Source organism: Alosa pseudoharengus, unplaced genomic scaffold (genome assembly GCF_046254945.1).
Source record: "Alosa pseudoharengus isolate Yale_2024_CS ecotype anadromous, Long Island Sound unplaced genomic scaffold, YU_APseudo_1.1 YU_APseudo_1.1_scf_10, whole genome shotgun sequence".
Taxonomy (NCBI): Eukaryota; Metazoa; Chordata; class Actinopteri; order Clupeiformes; family Clupeidae; genus Alosa; species Alosa pseudoharengus.
Window position 1 is genome coordinate 28,962,036 of NW_027468565.1, and position 23,638 is coordinate 28,985,673.

The window sequence follows — 23,638 nt, forward strand, 5'->3', positions numbered from 1 at the left end:
TAAATCTTTATTTTCTTTGTTGGTTTTCTTTGTTTTCTGTGTGTGTGTGTATGTGTGTAAAGACGAGGAAGGTGTCTCGGTTGTTTACTGAGCAGTGGTACCGGTCACGTGAGCAGAGAACAGACAAGCCTCATCCTTCGCCCTCCTCTCGTAGCCAGGTAGCAGCTGCACCTGAGGCCTGGCATGCAACTGTGTGTGTGTGTGTGTGTGTGTGTGTGTGTGTGTATGTGTGTGTGTTCCAAAACAACTGATGTCTTAATGACATTTCCATTGCAAAGCTAGAGGCATGCATAAAGCATACACTAGGTCTGTTCAGCCAAGCCCAATGGAGCAGTCTAAAATGCCTAACCTTGCTCTGCAGTTGCAACGGATCCATGTCCAAGTAATGTGACCTATTTTCTGACCAGAATCGTTAAAAAAATCCCAAACTCTTAACTTTGTCAGGTCCAGCCCTGGAGAAAGGGCCATTTATTATTTCCTTTTTTTATTCTGCCATACTACACCTCTGGGGTGTGCAGAGGCTCTTAACGGGTGTGTCTGATGGTCTTCATGTGACCACAGTGCCACTCTGACCTACATCCCCATGGCCCGCAGCACACAAAACGAGCCACTGAGGTCAATACTTCAAAAAACAAAATGCACCCATAGCACTTCATTTACTATGTCCAGAGTAGTAGTGGATCTGCTGCCAGCACTAACAATGGGGTTTGTGTGCGCACTGACAGTGGAGGGCAGTCATATCTTATAGTGTGTCCTCTGGGGGAAGCACATTGTAATAAACATGATAGATGTGGTGTTTTGGCTTGTTGTGTGTGTTTGCTTGTGTGTTTGATTCAGTTTGCTGCATGTGACAGGAAGGTTCTTATGGTGTTCTTGCACATGCCCTATGGCCCTCTGGCTGGGCTGTTGCGTGAATGGGAGTTGCTGTGGGGGCCGCGGCCGCTGTGTGTGTGTCTGTCTGTTAATCCACTGGGTCCTGTGTCCTCCCACACACACTCGATTAACCAAACGTGCAGATCTCTGTCTTAGTACGACCTCAGTCGCTGCGCTCTCATTGCCGCAAACAGGCCACTGTTACGGCTGTTTCACCCTCAAGGTTTGATCAGACAAAATACACACACACACACACACACACATCTTCAAAACATTCAATCATGCTCACTGTTTCACCATCACCATCACACTCACTCCTATATGAGCATCACTATCTTACATAGAGCAACAATATTCTTACTCTTCTTTCTCAGCTGTACATTTATAGTTGTAGTTCTTTATCTGTAGCGATGTCACTTCCTGTTTTTTTTTTGTAGAATTAATAGGCCCATTCGACTTCATGCAGCGCTGCGCAGATCTGTTTGAATGTGACACATGCCGGACTTTTGCCCAAAGCGAACAACATGCGTTGTTAGGGCCAGCATGCATCACGTTCAGCCATATCTGTGCAGTGCTGCATGAAGTCGAACGGGCCTACTGTCTCTCTTCTCTTTGTTCCTTCACTGTCATTTCCTCTCACTCGTTCTCTCTCACCTTTGCCCTCCACACCACCGGTAGCGCTATGTTAAGATGTACACAGGGGGGTCGAGCTCTTTGGCTGAGCAGATAGCCAATCCAGATGACCCAGGCTTCCTTGTTGAAAGGAGGGATTTGGTAAGAAACAGTTCTGTGTTAGTGTAGACCAAGTGTTTGACCAAGTGTACAGCATGTAGACCTGACTGAGTTCAGGTGTCTCTAAGGTGTTTTGCTCCCCACTCCACCCCCAACTAATGTATCATTTCACTAACTTCTGTCATTCAATTAGTACTTGTCTCTGTGTTTGCATAATGTGCTTAACATGGTAGACTTTTGCAATGTGTTGTGTGTTGTTCTGATTAATCAATAAACAGTTTTGGGATGTGTGCTGTTCTTACACAGAACTATAATAACATTTTGCTCTATGAGTGAGCTTTCCTAAATGAAGGACTTCTGAAGTGTGTCACTGAAATTGGTGTTACCAGGGAATGGCTTGGAGTTTCCTGAATCTTGGCTAGTATGTCTAACCTGAGCGTCAAAGCTCTTAACTTGAAATATTATGGATTTCTCATCGTTGTTGTACAATCCTCTGTCCTCGCAGGGTTCCTTGAGGAAGGAGTTCCCTCAGAACATCGGCGGCAGTGACGTGTGTTACTTCTGCCAGCGGCGAGTGTATGTGATGGAGCGCCTGAGCGCTGAGGGCAAGTTCTTCCACCGTAGCTGCTTCTCCTGCGACTACTGTGGCACCACCCTCCGCCTCTCCTCCTATGCATTCGATGTGGAGAAAGGTATGAGACTACAAACCCCACAATGCATTAGTTCTGTCCCTCTGTCTCTCCTCCTACGCATTTGATGTGGAGAAAGGTATGAGACTACAAACCCCACAATGCATTAGTTCTGTCCCTCTGTCTCTCCTCCTACGCATTCGATGTGGAGAAAGGTATGAGACTACAAACCCCACAATGCATTAGTTCTGTCCCTCTGTCTCTCCTCCTACGCATTTGATGTGGAGAAAGGTATGAGACTACAAACCCCACAATGCATTAGTTCTTTTCCTCCACCTCTCCTCCTACGCATTCGATGTGGAGAAAGGTATGAGACTACAAACCCCACTATCCATATGGGTTTTGTTCAAATGACCTCAGGTAATTCTACCAGCCTGAGTTGTTTCAATCCATGACCCCCCAATATCAGTCGAACATTGCCCCCCACATACGTAAAGCCAAATAAAAACTTTAGTTGTAATACAATTGATAAGGGTCACATTATTTGACTATCTGACAGAGAGTTCATATCAATTCCTGTGACATTGATAATGTGTCACAAGTAGTAGTAAGCTAGAGCAGGACTAGGTGTAATTAGATGAGATCATTATGCCCCTACAGTACATCATTTGAATGTGTTTTGATGTGTGTTTGGTGGTCGGTTATCATCACGGGTTGTGCTCTGCTCTGGGTCCGTTGTGCTCCGGGCTGCAGTGGTGACTGTGTCTTTGTGTGATGGGACAGAAGCATATTGTAGCGCAGCTCTGTCGCTTTTATGTCCCCACCACAAGAACAGTACAATCAAGCCAGGGGGGGAGAGAGGGATCTATGGAGACGTGAAAAAGGAGAGAGAGTTGGAAGTGAGGAAAAGAGAGGGGGAGGGGCTTGGGGAAAGAAAAGAATGAGAAGATGAGTGAGAGAGAGAGAGAGAGAGAGAGAGAGAGATAGAAAGAAAGATAGATAGTCAGTGTGTGTGTGTGTGTGTGTGTGTGTGTGTGTGTGTGTGTGTGTGTGTGTGTGTGTGTGTGTGTGTGTGTGTGTGTGTGTGTGTGTGTGTGTGTGTGTGTGTGTGTGTGTGTGTGTGAGTGTGAGTGAGAGAGAGATGGATAGAGAGAGGGAGAGGGTGGGTAGGAATTCCGCACTTATATAACAGACGTGTGACACACTGGACATTCTCTGCCAGGCTGGCCTTGGGATGGTGGGCTGTTAGCACTGTGTGTAGTTCAGACGGGCGGGTCTGTGTGTGCACTGTATGAATGTGTGTGTGTGTGTGTGTTTCTCCAGGGAAGTTTTACTGCAAACCGCATTACTGCTACCGCGCGTCCGGCCAAGGCCAGAAGAAGAGACCTGCTCCTGCTTCAATCTCCACCAAGGTAACCGCCTCCCCTCCACTCAACTCTACACGCACACACACACACACACACACACACAATACACATGTACACATTTATACACTAGTGACCACTGAAGTTGTATTTTTTAGGTTAAAGTTGCACTTTTAATAATTAAATAATAATGTTTCAATCATTCAAAAAAATTACATCTAAGTTATAGTCAGTGACATTGTGATCGTGAGTGAAGTCTAAGTGATGCGTTTGTGATTGTTATTTGCATGTAAACTGTATGTGTTTTGTGCTGGTGATTCAGTTCAGTATGTGGATAGAGATACACACAGGTGGAGAAGAGAGCAAGATGCACAGAGGGACTGTTACTGTGTGGGTGTGTGTGTGTGTGGGTGTTTATGTTTATCTGTACGTGTGTGTGTGTGTGTGTGTGTGTGTGTACTGTATGTCTATCTGTATGTGCGTGTTTGTGTATGTTTATGTATGTGTGTTTTTATCTGTACATGTGTTTTTATTTGTATATATATATATATATATATGTGTGTGTGTGTTTGTGTGTGTGTGTGTGTATTACGTGCACTAAGACACAATTCTGCATCCCCACCCCTCTCTCAGGAAGCCCAGGCCACGGACCCGGTCACGGTGGACTCGAGCGGCCGCCCACCATCTTTGTTGGCCCCCGCGGAGCGGCGTCCCTCAGGTAGCCCTCTCTCATCTCTCGGGGCGGCGTTGGGGTTGTGCCGCGGCGTGGGGGACTCCCTTCGCTCGCTGCGGCACGCCGCCACCGCCGCCTACCACCAGGTGGCGCCACCGCTACCACTGCCCCTAGACCTCTCCTTCCTGTTCACTTACTGCGCCTTCTTCTTCACCTATTTCACCCTAAACCTGCTGTTCGAGCTCCTCCAGCATGGATGACCCTTGACCCCTTGACCCCCAACCCCAACTCTTGTCCCCCTGTGAGACACTTTAGCAGCTAGACGCTGTGTGTACACGTTCTCTGGTTTGCTCTCCTTTCCTTAGGTGTGTGCTCTGTAGATACTTCCTGTTTTTTTGCTTTTTGTCCGTCCTTCACTAATCCCCTCTTCAGACCCTGGACATGAATGTGGACTGTATGTTGTGTGTTGTGTTATGGGTGGTCTGATGCATCTTTTTATTTAGTGTGTTCCCCTCTTCTGGCTTTGAAATGAAATCAGACAGGCAAAAAACAGGAATACTTCTTTTATGCCGATTCATTTCCTGAAATTAAGTGTCACAAGCACAGCAGTGTTTCTGTTTTGACAGTCGCAATGTTTAATTCTCAATTCTTTAGCATGATTTTCATGGTCGATCCAAACTGTGGACAGTCAAATAAAGTCAGTGATCTCTGTAGTGTGAGGCTAGCCTCATTTAGTACTCCAGGTGCCAGTGGCTCAGTTTATTGCCTGACTGGTTTGGTGGTCAGTTTCTAGTTTCTGGTTTGCATTGTGTTATTGCCTGTATTGCCTTCTTTGACCCTCTCTGCCCTCTTTGAGATTTCATCTGTTTCTCTTCTAGCTCTTGCCTGTAAACCTTTTCTCTTTCACATTTTGTGTTTTCTTTTGACCTGAGTGCACCTCTGTAGCCGAGTGCCTGTTCAGTAGTGCCTGTTAGACTGCCTGTGATTGATCGATTACCCTGTGTGAGTGCCTGTGATTGGTAGATTGCACTCTAAGAGTGCTTGTGATTGGCAGATTCCTCTGTAAGCTTTACCTTTCCCCCTTCCTGTCAGAGCAGCTTGATCACCATAGTGCTTGAATTGGTGCTTGTGATTGGTTCTAAATTAGTTGCACCGTCCAATCAATAGCCTGTATTTTTTTTAATATAGGATGGGTGGCTGCTCTTTTTCCCCCCTTTTCTCTGCTTACTAACACTTAAGAACTTTCCCAGATAGTAGCTGGCCACAGAGCGCATCTGGCCCAGCTCTGTGCTGCGTCTGGGCCGGACGCGTTCTGGAGTCCGCCACTATCTGTGTTGCCATTTCTCACGCTCTCGTGTCAAAGAAATGAATAGCAAGGAGAGGATGCAGGACTGTCCTAAAATAAGCTGTTTAAGAATATGATTAAGATTTAAATATGATTAAGATCCCTTTAGGATAGCTATAGACTAACTGGTGTAACACACTTCTGGTGAATTATGCTAAGCTAGGCTAACATTGTCAGACTGGGTTATTGCACACACAGAGAGGAAAAGGGTATATATTCTCTCATCTAACTTTGGGATAGACAGCAAATAAGCTGATTGAACAAAACGTTTCCGTGTTCTTTTAAGAGTAGGGTTGTGTTTGTGACTTAGAACATAGTGGGACTACAAACATACTGTAATGGTTTATTAGAATTATTTTATTCATATGGATGGAATGTACAGTAGATGACTTAGAGGGTCCCTTTGATCAAAAGTGTAGGCCTACTCTGTGGTATCTAATAGTCTAGTTACAATTCCATGTTGTGACATCTTGCTCTGCTTAACTTAAAACTTTTAAACCTAAGATCACATGAAATTAACTGAATTAAAAGTAAATTAAGATGATACATTCATTGAGGTAACCTATGGTAACTAACTAATTTAACTAAATATTTTTTACCCGAGTTGTGTAAAAAGCCTTCTCATAATAGAATGGTATGATAAGCCAAGATATGCAAGATAGTGATAGTGTCATAGCGATGTCATGTGGTGTAGTTTAGCATATAAAAAAACAGACGTGTGTTCAGATCAGTTTGGGAGTGGTCATATTCCGGTCATCTTCCCGCTCTTCAAAAAGACCAGTTCACTATTAACAGGAGGGACAGAGATAGTCAGTCACATAAACATTTATGCACATGATCTGGTGATTGCTGAGTCTTGTGTGTACATGACAGTATGTATATATATAATACATGTGTAGATGACAGTATATTATAGACCATTCAGTCTATTTCTTGGGTATGCAAGCTTATTTTCAGATTTTAGATATTATGTTGGTCATTACTACTTAAATGTCTTGGCTCTTGGAGACTATTCCCTAGCTGTGGGCTATTTTCTAAATCATACCATGTACAATTTTGCAACTTGCCACTTACCCATTCCCCATTCCCTTACATTGGCCTGGCATCCCAGACACTGCTGAAGCTAAAAGTTTTTCCACCAGTGGGATCATGTTCACATGCATAGTATTGGCCATTCATTCCCCCTTCACCCACCATAGCTTACGGAAGCCTTGTGGAACGCAATGCTTTAATTATATGACTTTTAAGTGCAATAATTGTGCGATGACTTTAGATGATAATAGGTAGGGACAGGGACAGTGGTCTGGGTTAGTTTAGTTGTTCTATTTCAGAGTTAACGTGCATGGCACTCTGAAATAGTGGCGGTTAAAAGTGGAATGACAAATAGTTTCCGCTATTGATCTAATCTGATAATCATTTGTGCATTGACTGATTTGATTTGGTTTGATTTATTTCCTGTCATGTTCAAGCTCACATCGCTGCCTTTTTAATCCAAAACTAATTCACACGATTTAAATTAAATTGATGAAATTCTTAAATTGCGTTTCCAGTCAGATTTATGATCAGAGTTGCTTCTTAGGATGGGAAAAAGGCAAGGTACCTATGACTGTCCTGTTATGTATATAATGTGTCAACATGAATGTAAGGCTAATATATTCACTTTATCTGTGAATAAGTGTAGGATACGTGTATGCCTAAATAAATCACAAAGAGACATCACAATCTGTGTGCTTGTCTGTGTTACCTGCACTAGGGATTCACTGTCTCTTCAGATCCCAGCTCACGGCTTAATACAGCGTGTGGAAGGCATTTTCTGTAGATTTTGGCGGCGTTAAAACTGATGCTCTATTTGTTAGTATTAGGCCTGTTCCTAGTTTTGGAGTTTGCACGGCAACTGCATTCAGACATCTTTTCTTTGAAGGAATCCATGTTGGTGTGGATGTACATAGACTGACCCCTTGGGGCATCGACAGGACAGGACCTACAATATGATTCTGTTGTGGTTTTTATGGATGTCATGAGTATTATAGACAAAGTTGATTCAGTTCAGATTCACACAATTTGACAGTCGCCATTCTTTTTTGTTGTGTTCACTGTTACATCTACATGGCGTGTTCTTAGGCTGAGTGTTCTGTGTCCTCTGTCTCTGGTTCTCCCTCCATCTCCTCTCTCTCTCTCTCTCTCTCTCTCTCCCTCTCCCTCTTTCTCTCCCACTCTCTCTGTTTCTCTTTCTCTCTCTCTCTCTCTCTCTCTGTCTCTCTCTTCCTCTCTCTCTCTATCTCTCTTTTTCCCTGTTTCTGTCTTTTTCCTGCTCTCCCTGCTCCCCTTCTCTCCCTCCTCGTGTTCCCCCGTCCCCACAGTGCCGGAGATGAACGGGGTCGGGGAGCCCAGCATGGCCAAGCGTCTGAGGGGCACCCCGGAGCGCATCGAGCTGGAGAACTACCGGCTGTCGCTGCAGCGCGAGGAGGAGCTCGAGGAGGTCCCCGAGGAGACACTGGCCGAGCACAACCTCAGCAGCGTGCTGGACAAAGCCACAGACGTGGAGGAGGGGTCCAGGTCAGACACTCACACACATTTATCAAAATATTGACTAATTAAAGATTTAAGGTAGAGTTTGCGATTCTGGTGAATCTGCAGGTGGCCTTTCTGCTCTGGCAAATCAAATGGCACCCTATTCCACCCATGCTCCTGAAGCAACATGTTGATTGGCTGGAAGGTTTTATGTTTGTATGGAGGAGAACTCACAGACGTTACCTTTAAACTGTGTAAAGCAAGTGGTATGCTCTGTGCAAATTTGCGCGCATCGAAGATGTGCTTCATTGACGCGTGGTCCCAATTGTTGCCAAGCACACAAAACCCCCTACATGCGTGTTGATGACGCAATCCTCGTCACATGCAGCATGCGCACACAGCCTTAACAGAGGAACTACTGCTGCTAAAACTGGCACATTGCTGAATTTAATAATGGCAAACGGGCAGAGAGCTACTTGGCACTGTTGTGTGATACGCAGTGTGAAATGTGTGTTATCATGATGCACAGTGTGCCTACAATCTCGGGTAATACAATAATGGTTAAAGGAGAATTCCGGTGTGATTTTGACCTAAAGTGTGTTGAAACATGATACCGAGTGTGAATGTATGTCTCATAGCTCACCTCGGCTTGTCCCCTGCACTCAGAAATCTGGTGCTAGTTAGCCAATGCTACCAACACAGTGTTTCGTTGTGGTGCCTCGGGCATCGGCCTAGCCATGCAAATAAATCACTGTTTTACACCATTTACGAGGCTCAAAGTAGCTCCATACTTCATTGGTAGACTTCCGAGGGCCTTGACATTTTAAACGAGACATGGAGAACTTTGAAAAAGCACTGGTAGTTTATTTACAAGACAATTTATACAGACAGTACCTTAAGGAATTTTACTTTTCGACACCATCTTGAATTAAGTCACGATAAGTCGAGCGACGAGTACGAACAAACAGGTCTGATAAGGGATCAGATTCCAAAAATAATTCCGTAAAAATGCATGGATTCCAGTTGCTGCTACTGGAAGCAACTGAATCCATGCATTTCCACTGAATTATTTTTGGAATCTGATCCCTTATCATACCTGTTCATTCTTACTCGTCGCTCGACTTATCGTGACTAAATTCAAGATGGCTGCAAACGCTAAACTTCGTGAAGATACTGTCTGTATAAATGGTCTTGTAAGTAAACAGTGCTTTTTCAAAGTTCTCAATGTCTCGTTTTAAATGTCAGGGCCCTCTGAAGTCTACCAATGAAGTGCGGAGATACATTGAGCCTCGTAAATGGTGTAAAACAGTGATTTATTTGCATGGCTAGCCTGATGCCGAAGCACCACCATTGAAAAAGCTGTTGGTAGCATCGGCTAACTAGCGCCAGATTTTGGAGTGCAGGGGACAAGCCGAGATGGGCTATGAGACATACGTTCACACTCGGTATCATGTTTCAATACACTTTAGGTCAATATCACACCGGAATTCTCCTTTAAGGTGATGTCACAGGTGATGTCATATCGATACTGAAGTCTTTTATGTGGGCTCTGCAGCAGCTCCGAGTCGGACATGGAGGATGAAGACGAGGAGGAGGAAGAGCGTCAGCCGGGGCCGTCTGACCTGGGAGGGGTCCCCTGGAAGGAGGCCGTGGAGATTCACGCCAAGCTGAAGGGCGACAGCGACGCCGAGGGAACGCCGAACGGCCTGGGGCCCCGAATCCACGTCCAGGAGGATGGAGAGATGGAGGACGACATGGAGGGAGGGGAGGACGAGGACGAGGATGAGGAAGAGGAGGATGAGGAAGATGACGAGTCCAGCGACGGTAAAACAACTTTTACGTTTCCCCTCTGGCAGGAAGAGTTCTGTTTGTGTTTTGTTCTTGCAGCAGTTTGTCCGGACATCCTCCAGTGGTCATCTCTCGGCACAGCAGTGTTAGTCCTGCAGAATGGAATAAAAGTCTGTGGCTATATCCTTATGTGTTTCTGCGCTAAGCTGGACAAAGGGTGAATTCACTGACCCATAAATGGACACCCCAGTCTGTGTCTTCATCATCTGTCTCTCATCCTTCCTTTCTTCTGTCTCCTCCACTTGATGCAGTCCTGAACCCCAGAGATCCCCCCCAACCCCCCACCCCCCACACAGAGTTTCTATACCCTTACCAATTACACTTTATGAACACACACACACACACACACACACACACACACAGTTTATATACTCTTACCAATTACCCTTTATGAACTCTAAGCTCTTAAGCTGTTTCATCTGGAGGATGGCATTAACCCTGTGTCATTATGGTGCTAATTTAATTACAGTTTGCTTATGAAAATTGTGCTGTAATGCACATTAACTTCTGAGTGGGAGAATAGCCGCATTGGCTGACTGGGTATAATAGTTTCAGCTCCAGGTCTAGTTGGATCCATTCTGTAGTGGTGAGCTGATTAAGGGGCCATCTCCAAGCGGGGTGATTCATTAAGGGACGGTCTAAAAACTCCTCATTTCTTCCTGGCTGTCTCTTTGCTGTAGTTTCAGTGTGTTCTCATGTATGACTTCATCATCCTACCATTCTCTTCTCACTCTCCTTTCTTTTCCTTGTCTGTCCCTCTTGTCTGTTTACTGCCCACCTTGTGTGTGTAATGTGTATGTGTGTGTGTTTGTGTGTATGTGTGTGTGCGCGGTATTCGTGCTGTGCAATTGAGTGTCATTTTCTGTGTGTCACCCTGCCTCGTTTTGTTGGTCTGTTTTCTATGTTTTGTCTTCACGCCCTTGTCTGTGTACCTGTGTGTGCAACCGTTTGTGTGTGTGTGTGTGTGTGTGTGTGTGTGTGTGTGTGTGTGTGTGTGTGTGTGTGTGTGTGTGTGTGTGTGTGTGTGTGTGTGTGTGTGTGTGTGTGTGGATGGGTGGGTGGGTATGTTAGAGGGGGAGTATTGCCCCTGGGAGACAGAGCTGCAGTCAGGCCTGTGGCTGGAGTCATTGGCTGATGAAGAGGATATTTGTACCTTCAAAGGTAGCTCTGCCTGTGGGTGCGACCTGAGTGACCCCTCCATGCCCCCCCCCCCCCCCCCCACTAACTACAGAACATCATCACCATAACTCCCAGTCCAGATTCAGTTCCCAACACCCTGAGTTCCTCTTGGCTGCGTTGGGATGCTTTGGTTTGTTTATCTTACTGTGATTTTTCTTTCAATATCAATTTATTGAATATATATTTTTTTTTTCCCGTTAGTTGAAGCAACATTAATGGTTGACTCCATGCATTGTATTCTGTTGGGATTTAGAGGGGTTCACTGTGCATGGACAAGGGAATCCAGATTTACTTCTGAATATTTTAAACTTGTTTTGCAATGAATGTTTTGATGTTTGTTTGTTTTTTAATATTATTTATTTTAATACTAATAATTGAATGGTCTGTTTGAAGTAGTCTTGTCTAACCCCAGCACAGCTTGTTCAAAGTGTTCAAAAAACGTGTTCAAAAAACATTTTCATCTGAGTCAAGCAGTGGTGTCTTTCTCATTCTGGACATGTGTTCAAAAACATTTTCATCTGAGTCAAGCAGTGGTGTCTTTCTCATTCTGGACTCTTGCTGGCTGGGTGTGCAGTGAGACTGTGCATGCTGGGCACATAGACTTCCATCGTAGTTATCATTTCTGATGTTGGGACTTTTCCTCTGTACTCATTCTTGTGCTCTCTTTCTCTCTCTCTTTCTCTCTTTCTCTCTCTCTTTTTCTCTCTCTGTATCTCTCTGTGTGTTCTGTCTGTGGTGTCCGATTGTATTCCTGTGTGTGTGTGTCCTTCATGTCACATACATATGGCCAACCCTCTGAAATCACTATCATTCAAAATCTCACATATCCAAAATGCCACAAATCCTTGCCATAAATTCCCCACAAAACCAAATCATGTCCTCCCAACCATGTACAAACATCCACTGCCCCTTCCCTACTCCACCCCTCCTCCACCACCACCTCCACCACCTCCTCCACCCCACAGCCAGGAACCTGCGCCTCCAGCAAGCGCTGCAGCCGGTGGACCCTCTGGCTGTCTCCCAGGAGCTGTGCCGGACGCCCACCCCCTTAGAGGGTGGTCAGGAGGGGCCCTCTACTTCCTCCCTACCTTCCCAGCCCACAGGTAACACACCCACAGGTGTGCCACACGCGGAAGGGGAGTGTGTGAGGGCGAGGATGGTGACCAGGCAGGATTCCCTCACAGTGTGTGTGTGTGTTACATGAGTGTGTTGCCCTGGGACTGTGAATGAAGTGTGTCTGTGTGAGATTGTTTTTGTAGGATTTGCTTACACAACCTTCATCTTTCTAATAATTTCAGCACTTTGTTTCTCTCTATGTGTGTGATGTTATGTGTCTCGTTACCCTTTGACCTTTTCTAAGTTGCATTTTTATTGAATCATTTGCTGTCTTCTTATTGTGTCCTGTGGTCCGCCATGTCTGTTGATGTTGTTTGTTGATGCACTGGTGCTGGTCCAGGGTTAGAGGTCGCAACCCTGGAGACAGTTGCCAGGGTAACACTGGATTGCTGTTCTGCTGATGTTCCCCTTGGTTCTGCCAGCCTGTTGTCTTGTTCTCTCCATGTTATTTCCCTCCTAATTTAATTTGATTTAATTGAGTTTGATTTGATTTAATCCATGTGTTTAATCCATGTGTTGTTTTTTTCTTTGTGTGTCTGATTTAGTTTCTCACCACCATTCTCTCCCCCTTTTGTGTTTCGCCTTTGCCTGAATGTTTGTGTATGTGCATGTGGCTGTGTGTCCACTCTGTGTGTGTGTGTGTGTGTGTGTGTGTGTGTGTGTGTGTGTGTGTGTGTGTGTGTGTGTGTGTGTGTGTGTGTGTGTGTGTGTGTGTGTGTGTGTGTGTGTGTGTGTGTGTGTGTGTGTGTGTGTGTGTGTGTGTGCGCGTGTGTGTGTGCGTGTGTATGCGCGTGTATGTATAGCCCCCTCCCATACGTCTGCGCGTCATGAGGCAGTGAGAGCGTGGTTGGACTCTCTGTCAGGAGGTAGAGCAGTGCGATGGATACTCTCTCTCAACTTAAACACACACACATACACGTTCATGCATTCATACTTACACACTACAGTACTGTATAAGCATGCTGCATCAGCTCTTTTCTTCTGGCTACACACACACACACACACACACACACACACACAATCAATCACACACTCAATCAATCACACACTCACGTACACTCCCTCACGCATGCTTCCTGCACCACAGGACAAATCTGCATCCCCAATCTTCATTCTTCAGCTTCAATGCTGTGGTTGCCTCTGTTCCTCGACACTCAACACACACTCTCTTAAACTACACACACACACACACACACACACACACACACACACACACACACACACACTCAAGCTAGGCTGACAACGCATGATGATGCCTCACAAGGCAAGCTGCTTCGCATCAGCCCTTATAGCAGAGCATAGCAGAGCACCAGAGCACTGAAAGTTCATGAGCATCAGATGCCAGACTTATTTAGTTGACAGGAAATGAAAAGGGACTTCGACAAAGAGCATGTAAGGAAATCTGTGTTTTTAAATGTCCTACATTAGAATAAACATCTAGCTAAATGAACACACGCAACTCTATGTCACTGCAACAGTGAACTTAACTTTTAATCAGGCATTTGCCCAATTTCACTATGAATTGTATTCATTTTGGTAGTCCTCTGTAGTGCGTTCCGAGCTCACGTATGCAATTCTTTGCTGTAAGTTCATCATGGTGACCTGGCTCTTGCTCAAGCTTTCAGAGGAGGAAAGGAAATGGGTGGCGGTAGCATAGTGGTTAAGGAGCTGGGCTAGCATGCAGGAGCCAGAAAAGTTGTGGGTTCAATTCCCAGCTTCACCCGTTGTGCCCTTGAGCAAGGCACTTAACCCTGAGTTGCTCTGGGGACAATGTAACAGTGATGTAACAATGTAATATAATTGATAAGTGGCTTCGGAAAGCGCCTGCTAATACGGAATGGGCACAGTAATCACAGTCTTGACATCCATCTCAGTAGGCCAGCAGTGTTAGCACTCCTGGCCTGGTCTTAGGGGCAGCTTACTGGACAAGATCAGAGATAAGATAGCGGGCCACTCCAAGATAACAGGCCAGCTTCTGGCCCCTTGCGTCTGCCTGCCTGCATGAGCGCTTTCTTAACAGTTCCTGCTAAAAGTCCTTTACGTTATGAAAATTTGATTATCTGTGAATGGGGATGTTTCTCAACCGTAAGAGAAACATGTGTCTGCACAATCTCACATTATTCAGGTTTACTGGGATGTTTTGCATACATGTTGGGGGGATGGGGGGGGGACTTGCCCTCCCACTCCACCTATCCTTTGGCTTCCCCCTCCTGGACGTGAGACATGTAGGGAGAGGGTGGTTGGGTATGCTGTAAGGACGAGTCTGTTGGAGTAGAGAGTTCATTAACAGGTGCTGATCTCCAAGCCAACCCAAGCCAAGTCCATTTGACCCATGTGTGAAAATGGATAACTGCATGTCTCTAACCACTAATGCTATGTGTCTGCTTCCTTTTGTTTGCCTATTGCCATGAACTCATTGCCTGTTCTTTGTGTGTTAACAATACATCATTCCACTCCAATCCAATCATTTCACTAACATGTTGTTTGCTACTTACTGTATCTTGTGCTCTGCATAAATATTTTGCCATCACTCATACTATGTATATCACACAGTTCAGTTCAATCAGTTTCTACCATTGATGTGTGTGCAGCTTGCAGTGCAGTGCATAACCATTTAGGTATACTGTAGATGTAAAACATGTTGCATAATATTCCCTTCATAAATTGATATCAAGTCACTTAATTAGTTACTGAGAGGTTTGATAAAAGTCAGTCAGGGTCTTCCTAGTTCCTGCTTCCAGTTTCTCACTGTCTGGTTTCCTGTGACCCCAGAGACTTGTGGGGAGGAGGAGGACCCAGAGGCGGAGGCAGGGAGCCTCAACATGGAGCCAGGGACGGAGCGCGATTATGGTGAGCTTTTTCTATGCTGATGTGCAGGGGGTTTTTGTGCGTGTGTATGCACTTGTTTTTTGTGTGTGTGTGTGTGTTTGTGTGTTTGTGTGTTTGTGTGTGTGTGTGTGTGTGTGTGTGTGTGTGTGTGTGTGTGTGTGTGTGTGTGTGTGTGTGTGTGTGTGTGTGTGTGTGTGTGTGTGTGTGTGTGTGTGTGTGTGTGTGTGTGTAAATGGTAAGTAAAGGTGAAAGTGCGTGTGTGTCTTTGCAGATGATATCCCATCAGACGCAGAGGCCGAGGCTCGTCTGCATCAGACGCCTGATCAGGAGGAGATGCCCGAGGAGCCTGGGCGACCAGAGAGCCTGGGAAGAGTCTCCAGCCTAGGTAAGGGTGTGTGTGTGTGTGTGTGTGTGTGTGTGTGTGTGCTTGTAAGCATTATGTGATTTTATGCTTAACTTGACCCTGTCCAAAGCCATTCCAGGATATACTATTGTATACTATACATACCTAGCATACTAGGATGCATATTAGACAACATCAACCAATATCAATTTATATCATTGTCAGATACTCCTTAGCATCAGAAATGTAAATAATCACTTCATGTTTTTTTTCCATAGGTCAAACATCGGAGAGTCCGAAGCAGCTGGTTGTTGATGTTGTGCTCTCACCTATACCAAAAGCTTCCGAGCCTGAGTTAGGGGAGGAACATGTACGTCAAGTGGGCCTCTGATTTATGACCTTTGAGTTCTGTTTTATGGAGATCTCTTTCCAGCCGGCTTTTAAAATGGATTATTCTGTGATTGTGTTTGCAGGTGCACGGTAAGTCCCCACCGGTGCCTGTGTTTGTGATGTCGCCTGGCGCCCGCTTCTTCCCAGAGGTCTTTCGTACAGACGCCGCCGAACTGCCCGCCCAATCGCAGTCTCCGCAGCTCCAGCCACAGAGTCCGGTCTTCTCAGCGCTCTTCGCACCGGTCACCTCACCTGCTGCAGCCACCACGCCCGTTGAAGCCTCACCTACAGACTCACCTGTGGTTGCGTATCTCGCTACCGTCTCACCTGAAGTTATCTCGCCTGGTCCAGTCTCACCTGTGGTTGCGTATCTCGCTACCGTCTCACCTGAAGTTATCTCGCCTGGTCCGGTCTCACCTGTGGTCGTCTCGTCTGCGGTAGCTTCACCTGCTGCCATCTCACCTGCGGCACTTCCCGCCTCGGCCACCTCCCCCACCTCTCCCATCCGCTCTCAGCCACTTCCTCTCCCCGAAACTCCCTCCCCCAAACCCCCCACCACCCAATCCCAGTCCTGTGCTTGCACTCCGTCAGCCAATCCCCTGTCTCCCATCTGCGCCCAGACTCTTCCCTGTCAGGAGCCTTCCTCGCCCCTCTCCTCCTCCTCTCCGGTCCGCACCCAGCCCTTCCCCGCCGCCACCTCCACCCCGGCGTCCAAACCCACTCCGCAGGCGGCCTCGACCGCTCCTTTCACGCCCCCTATAGGCGAGACGGACGACTCCATGGAGGTCACACCGGCCAAGAAGGACATCATTGAGGAGTTCTGGCAGAAGAGCGCAGAGATCCGAAAGAGCCTGGGCCTGACGCCTCTGAACCGCACTCGCTCTGTGGAGCAGAGGAGCAGCGTGCCGGTCACCGATGAGACAACGCCGGCCCCCTCACCGGGCCTGGACACCACGTCCTTCTCTTCCTCCCCCGCGGTCTCCCCACCGACCCCCAAGCCTCGGACCCCCGAAGTGCCCCAGGCGCTGGAGGACCTGCGCCCCAGTTTCCCCAACGGCGGCGGTCGCTCGGTGATCCGGCGGCTCAACATCACCCTGGAGGGTCAGCTGATCTCGCCGGCGGAGCCCAAGAACAGCCGCTCTCCGTCGGAGCGGCGCGAGCCCAGCAGCAGCTCGGGGCTGGGCCTGAACGGCAGCGGCACGGCCACCAGCGACAGCGCCAGCGTCTCCTGCGCCTCCGACTCCACGCTGCTCACGCCACCCTCCAGCCCACCCCCTCCGCCGCCGCCTGACGAGGAGCCCGCCACGCTCAAGCACAAGGTGACGTGGGACGGCCTTCCACTGGGGGAGACGGACGCCACGGGCCCGGAGAAGACCCGCGGTCCGCTGGACGCCAGGACAAGCTCCCCTCCCCTTCCTCCTCCTCCTCCTCCAGTGTCCTGCTCCACCCCCAGGGACCGGTCCAGTTCTGTCCCCACTGCCGCCGCCGCCAACACCACCACGCCCGTTCCGGCCCCCAGGACCGGCCCAGTGGGCTCGTGCGTGGTCATGCGGCGCGACGTCAAGCCCCGGCGCGAGCAGGCGCGCAAGTCTTTCGCCGAGAGCGTGGAGGAGATCCCCTTTGCCGACGACGTGGAGGACACGTACGATGACCGCACGCCCGAGACCAGCGCCAACGAGCGCTTCTTCACGCCGCCCACCAGCAAAAAGGACAACAGCAGCAGCAGGCCGCCCCTCCACCTGGCACTGTCCATGGAGAACGGCAAGCCCAACATCCCCAGCACCCTGGCGGGCAGCAGACCGAGCCCGGCGGTCAAGACCCCCACCCACATCTCCCCCGAGGCCAAGGAGATTGCCGAGGAGCGGATGAGGGCTCGGGAGAAGTCCGTGAAGAGCCAGGTACTGAAAGATGCCATGGCCAAGCAGCTGAGCAAGATGAAGGAGCCCGAGGCAGTAAAGGACGCCATGACCAAACAGCTGACCAAGATGAAGGAGTCGGACACCGTGAAGGGCGCCGTCGCCAAGGTGGCCTGGACCGTGTCAGAGACGACGGGCAAGCACAAGAAAAAGCGCTCCAGCTCGCCCAAGATGACCGCTGTCAAGTCGCTCGAGTCCAAGAAGCAGGCGGAGACGCTGCCCGAGCGTTTCTTCACCACGCCGTCCGGCCGCAGCCAGGAGAGCTCCGTGGCATCGTCCGAGAGCTCGGCGGGCAGCAAGAGCAAGAAGCGCTCGTCGCTCTTCTCACCCCGCAAGAACAAGAAGGAGAAGAAGTCCAAGGGCGAGGGCAGGGGCTCTGGGTCCGAGGACACGCCGCCCAAACACAAGTCCCTCTGGAAGGCCGTGTTCTCGGGGTACAAGAAGGACAAGAAGAAGAAGGAGGACAAGTCCTGTCCCAGCACGCCATCGTCCAGCAGCACCACTACTGACTCGGGGAAGAAGAAGGGCCCCGCGCTGGAACGGTCAGCAGGTGAGAAGCTTCCTCTGGCTGGGTCTGTCTAAAGCATGCTGAAAGCAGTTCAGACTGTTAAAGTGATATCTGTGGTATGGAGAACAAAGCTTTAGCACAGTTTATACTGTTACAGTATGCTGAAAGTCTTTTTTCCCTCTTTTTGGTATTCAATTTCTCATACCTTTCTTCTCAATCTCTACTTCAGCCTTTCCCTCAGATTGTTCAATTACAGGTAGATCAGTCAGATCAGAATTGCAGAAAATGAGAGTTTGTTCATATATAGATATTTTTTCTGCAGCGGACTTGAAGTTGCGGAAGAACTTGAGCTTCTCTGAAGACTCAGATATCTCATGCGATGATATTCTGGAACGTTCGTCCCAGAAGTCCAAAGCAGACGTAAGTTCCATCACTTTTGTCATAACTGATTTGTCTTTCTGCCTTTTTTTACCTGATAAAATGTCTTTCTGGCTGATAATTCATTTGTTACGTTTTCACTATTAATTATTTAATTTACCTCATGCATTTAAAACTGATTTCATATACTTTGCACTTTTTAGCATCACATGGACATATTTGACCTTGTGTCTGACCTCCAAAAAGATGCTATGAAGGAGAAGGAGGAGAAAGAGAAGGATAAAGAGAGGTTGAGGGAGAAGGAAAGAATGAAGGACAGAAAGAGGGCAAAAGAAAGAGAAAATGTGAGAGTTAAGCAGAAGGGAAGAGACAGGGATATCATCCCAGAGCTGGAGAGAGGAAATGAGGACGAGGTATTTCGGTTTTGCACAGCCGTGAGGGACGACAGCTCTTGGAGTTTTAACAGAAGCACCGAATGCAGCAGAAATGGGACTCAAGCAGCAGAGATATAGTTCATTCAAACTTCCTCATTCTATCCTCAGCTCAAAATGTGCCCTGAATATTTGACCTTTTTTTATTGTCTGACTTCTATTTTATCTGACTATGGTCTGACTCCAGGGCTGTCAGTATAAAACTGTGCTATACTGCATGTCATGGGTCTTACCTCTTTTATTAAAAAACATAACTAAACAAACAAAAAAAACAGTGTGACTATCGGAAGCAAGAGTTTCCTGACCAGGGCTCTAAATACAGAATAGTTGTATAGCACTTGAGTCTCACTCTCAGCATTTGAGTTAAAATCTTGCGTTTGGCATCCAAAAGCTTCGCACCCCGCCACCCTGTGCCCGTGTGCTATGGTAACAGTTTGTTAGTAGGCTACAGCGGCCATATTCATTACTACTCACGTAGTGCTGGGGTATTCCAAACACATCATATGTATGATTCGCTAGGAATTTCAAACCAAAATCATCATTTTTGAATTATTACTTCCTCAGATGTAGCTAAATGCTTGAAGAATGTTTAAGAATAGGAGTAGGTTATGAAATATTTACTCTAATAATATCAAGATGCATTGATTGTTTTACAATGTTATTTTCGTCTACAGCATATGTTTTAGAAGTTTTTGTTTTGCTGCTGGTAGCCAAACACCATTGCATCTGTGTCGAGATGTACCTCTGAGAAGCATTGGTGCTTTCTTGGAGTACATCTTTTTTTAACTGCTAGAAAACAGTAACTTCTCATAAAATATGTTAAAGACGAAAATTCTATTGTTGGCCAATCTATACATCTGCAGTAGCACACTTAATACCATTACGCCAAGCTAATAGCTTTCTATAATGTATCTTTCAGATCTGCACACACTTAAGTACCCAATTGAAGAATGATGATGAATTATTGTCATCACTAGTACATCGACAATGAGTTAAATGTCAGGCGATTTGGATCAGTGATGATTATCATTTGGTTTGGAAATATGCCCGTTTGGCACTAGCTGACCATCAGATACTCCACCACCATGTGCCCGTGTTGGCACCAGCTGACCGTGAGATACTCCACCACCATGCACATCTGGCCCTGGGTGGTTTGTAATAGCTAGAGGAGCATTTGTGGACATGTCCAGTTTGGTGAATTTGTGTTAGACTGTCACAGATTTAATTAGAGTATAGCTGTATTTCGCTGTGTGTTAGGCTAGTTGTTGGTTGTGAAGTAGCAGTCTTTGTCTGTATTCAGTCTTTGTGAAATTGTTTGGGAAAGATTGATAATGACAGAAATTAGACTTAGCATAATGGTCAGTAGATATTAAAACCTTAGTGCCATAAGATAAATTCAGCACACTATGGCTATGCATTATGAACATCTGATCTGATGCTTGGTCCAGTCTTAAATGTGGGAAACTACTGTTTGAGAGATTGATGAACAGTCATTTTCGTGTCATCTTTTGTGTTCGTTAGCATGCTTTGAATGGGTCTCATCATTGGGGCTATGGGGATGGGGTATATTTAGCATGGGTTAAGTGTGATTTGACTGTTAATTCATGTGTTGGTGTGTGGTTTGATTTTAACTCATTAACCCATTTTAATCATACCATTTGTTTTGTGTTTGTTCTCCATTGTTTTTGTTTGTTTGTTTTTTGTTTTGTTTTGTCTCCCCAAGTCTGTTTATGTTCCTCATGCATTGGCGTTCAAGAGATCTTACGCCACCAAGGTAGTGTGTGCATCTCCCATTGGTTCATTAATTTTGCGCATGCTTTGAATCATCGCCACTCGCCCCTTTCGTCTGTTCTGTTCAACTGGTCAACATCTTTGCCTTTTATTGTTTAAACTAACCATTTCTGCAGACGCATGATAAGTCTTTGCCACAGCGCCCCCTATCTGCTGGAGGTCATACCTGATTCCACCTTGAGTTCATGTTTGTCACCTGACTCTTTTCCAACATGGCTGTTCTCCATTGCTGAGCAGCTACTGTTCCTGTCTTGGTCACATGACCACAGACTATGCTCTTGGTCCATATTTGAGCCTGAGGAGTTCAGCGGCCTTTGAAATTGATAACCTTCTTGTCCATTTTGTCCTGTCCCTGTTTGCCTCACTCTCTGGTTCTTTCATTCTGTGTTTTCTCACATTGTCTTTGATCTTTCTTCGTCTTCTTTCTGTGTCTCTCACAAAGATGTGTATTATTATTACTATTTTATCATTTTATTATTTTAGCCATTATCTTAGCCTCTCTGCAAATCAGGGTTCTACCACTCTGTGCCATCAGGAACTCCAGTGAGACCCGATGCGGTATAATACTCTTGTGTTTCTTAATGAAGCGGTCAAATTAGCATGCTCTTTGCATTTAAAGGTGACATCTCTTGAGGGGGGTCTGCTAAAGAGGTCAGTCTCTATTCCAGAAAGGTTCATCCTGTGAGGAGTAAAGGGCTCCTATTTCACTGAGAGACCATTTGCAGTCGGAGTTTGTTACTATATACTATGATTAGTATGTGTGTGAGTTCACTAGATCTCAGCAGAATACGTGTACTGTGTCAGGCGTGCAGCAGGCTTCTTCTGTGGCTTTCCTCTACTGGGGTGACCTATGGGGATTCCTTGTTTTTCCTGCGTTCCTTGCTGGTTTTTCTTTTTCTCTGGGACTGCTTGATGGACGCCTTACTCTCTCCGTCCTTTTGTAGAAGACATACACAGAAGAGGAGCTGAACGCCAAACTTACGCGGCGTGTCCAGAAGGCCGCCCGGAGGCAGGCCAAACAGGAAGAGCTCAAGAGGCTCCACAGGGCCCAGGTAAGTGCCCCGGTAATTTTAGAATGCTCTGAAATTCATGGATTTCATGCATTTCATGGATTTGCAGGTGCATGGATCTTTGGGCTCCTTAAGAACACTATTATAGATAGCTACACAGACTCCATGTAAAAAGAGAAAGTTCTAGAAAGTTTTACAATGTTATAGATCATCAGTTTACCTGAGGTGAGCTGTTGTGCAGTCCCTCCACACCCTGCTCTCATAAAATATATAAACGCATGTAGTTTGCCATGTGTATGCAAAGAAACAGAGCAGGTTACGGGTATCCTTTGGATAAATAATCCAGTAAGCCACATCACTCCTGGCGGCTGATGATCTTACAGAAATATTTATCTGCTGTGTGGTTTCTCTTTTTTGTGCCCAGTAGATACATATTTCATGCCTAGCCACATACTATCTCACTCTGTTCTTTATCTATTCATTACCCTGCTGATTTTACTAGGATGTATGTAGGCTTCCTGTTATACTGTTAGCAACCCTTCTGTTATGATCACCTCAATCATCCCCAATCATTCAGGTATACTTATTGACCTAGTGGGACATCTGTCGGCCCTTCACCACTCTGGATTTTCATACTAATATCTTCAAGGAAAGCCCAAATTTATGAGAGTTTGAATGGCAACATCCACTGACAGAAATTAGCTGGATTAGAGGAAAACACAGTAGTTCACTGAAACCTTTGTTTTTGTCAACTACAGTAGTCACTTGTCTGTAATTTGTGTGTGTGTGTGTGTCTGTGTATCCTTTCAACTCACCCCATCTGTGTATTTCTTTCTCTCTGTCTTCCTGTCTTCTGTTTTTTCCTCTCTGTAGATCATTCAGCGCCAGCTGGAGCAGGTTGAAGAGAAACAGCGACAGCTGGAAGAAAGGGGGGTTGCCGTGGAGAAGGCCTTACGAGGGGAAGCAGGTACTTTTCTCCTTCGTCATCTCCCTCGTTTCCTTTTGAAGTCTGACTCCTGTTCTCATACAAGCCCTGTGCCATCCACTATTGCATAGATATCAGGATTACACAGACATTGTGGATTAAACTTTTTTTTTAGCAACAGGCTTATAAAACGGAAAGAAAAGTAGACTCCGCTGAATGGTGGCGTAGAGCCAGTCTTTTTGTATTTAAGTCTCTTGGGTTTGGCTCAGAGAGGGAGAGATAAGTATGTGGAGGATTGGGAATATCCTTACTTGCATTCTCTTCATAGTCCTACCAGTTCAATACAGCTCAGAAGACACAGAAGGACTTGCCAGTTTATGATGAGGCAGAACTATGCATGAACAACACGGGTCTTCCAGAATGCTGTTGAAATGTGCAAGTCATTTTACATACAGTGCAGTGTATATGTACCACCCAACGATGGGTAACATGTCAGCTTTTCATTAGAAGTCAATATGTTTTAAATATTTGCTGCACATATTGACTTGAGATTGACTTGAATTAATGGTCATTTTCTGCTACTTACATTAAGTGCAGAAAGTAACTGCGATGAACATCAGCATTATGTCACACATCTTTGTAATATCATTTTTTTTCTCAACTTGTCCTTAAAAGTTCTGTATTGGCTTGAGAGAAAAAAAAAAGCCTGTTACTGCTCTGTAGGACATGCTGATGTGCAAGACAACGGACTGTCACAGACCGGGTGGACTTTGTTTCCCCTCTGATGGTTATGCAACAAACCCCCTTACATAAACACCCAGATTCTAAAGTATGGTTTTGTTACCCC

At 46.3% G+C, this 23,638-nt stretch overlaps 1 protein-coding gene across 3 annotated transcripts in view; it reads left to right on the plus strand.

Annotated features, from left to right (window-relative positions):
* mical3a (microtubule associated monooxygenase, calponin and LIM domain containing 3a) overlaps window positions 1–23,638 on the plus strand; it is an 88,294-nt gene that overhangs the window by 54,226 nt on the left and 10,430 nt on the right. The window contains exons 22-39 of one of the 3 annotated variants that reach the window (XM_076269414.1): window positions 63–158; window positions 1,552–1,647; window positions 2,111–2,297; window positions 3,558–3,646; window positions 4,232–4,316; window positions 7,977–8,172; window positions 9,683–9,951; window positions 11,047–11,136; window positions 12,120–12,257; window positions 13,074–13,136; window positions 15,043–15,120; window positions 15,371–15,484; window positions 15,721–15,812; window positions 15,916–18,298; window positions 18,579–18,676; window positions 20,789–20,839; window positions 21,801–21,908; window positions 22,740–22,833. In XM_076269414.1, coding sequence (XP_076125529.1) covers window positions 63–158; window positions 1,552–1,647; window positions 2,111–2,297; window positions 3,558–3,646; window positions 4,232–4,316; window positions 7,977–8,172; window positions 9,683–9,951; window positions 11,047–11,136; window positions 12,120–12,257; window positions 13,074–13,136; window positions 15,043–15,120; window positions 15,371–15,484; window positions 15,721–15,812; window positions 15,916–18,298; window positions 18,579–18,676; window positions 20,789–20,839; window positions 21,801–21,908; window positions 22,740–22,833 — 4,327 coding nt within the window. Of the gene's footprint in view, window positions 1–62; window positions 159–1,551; window positions 1,648–2,110; window positions 2,298–3,557; window positions 3,647–4,231; window positions 4,317–7,976; window positions 8,173–9,682; window positions 9,952–11,046; window positions 11,137–12,119; window positions 12,258–13,073; window positions 13,137–15,042; window positions 15,121–15,370; window positions 15,485–15,720; window positions 15,813–15,915; window positions 18,299–18,578; window positions 18,677–20,788; window positions 20,840–21,800; window positions 21,909–22,739; window positions 22,834–23,638 lie in introns of those variants that run through there. The other 2 variants (XR_012983441.1, XR_012983442.1) reach the window with 2 other exon arrangements.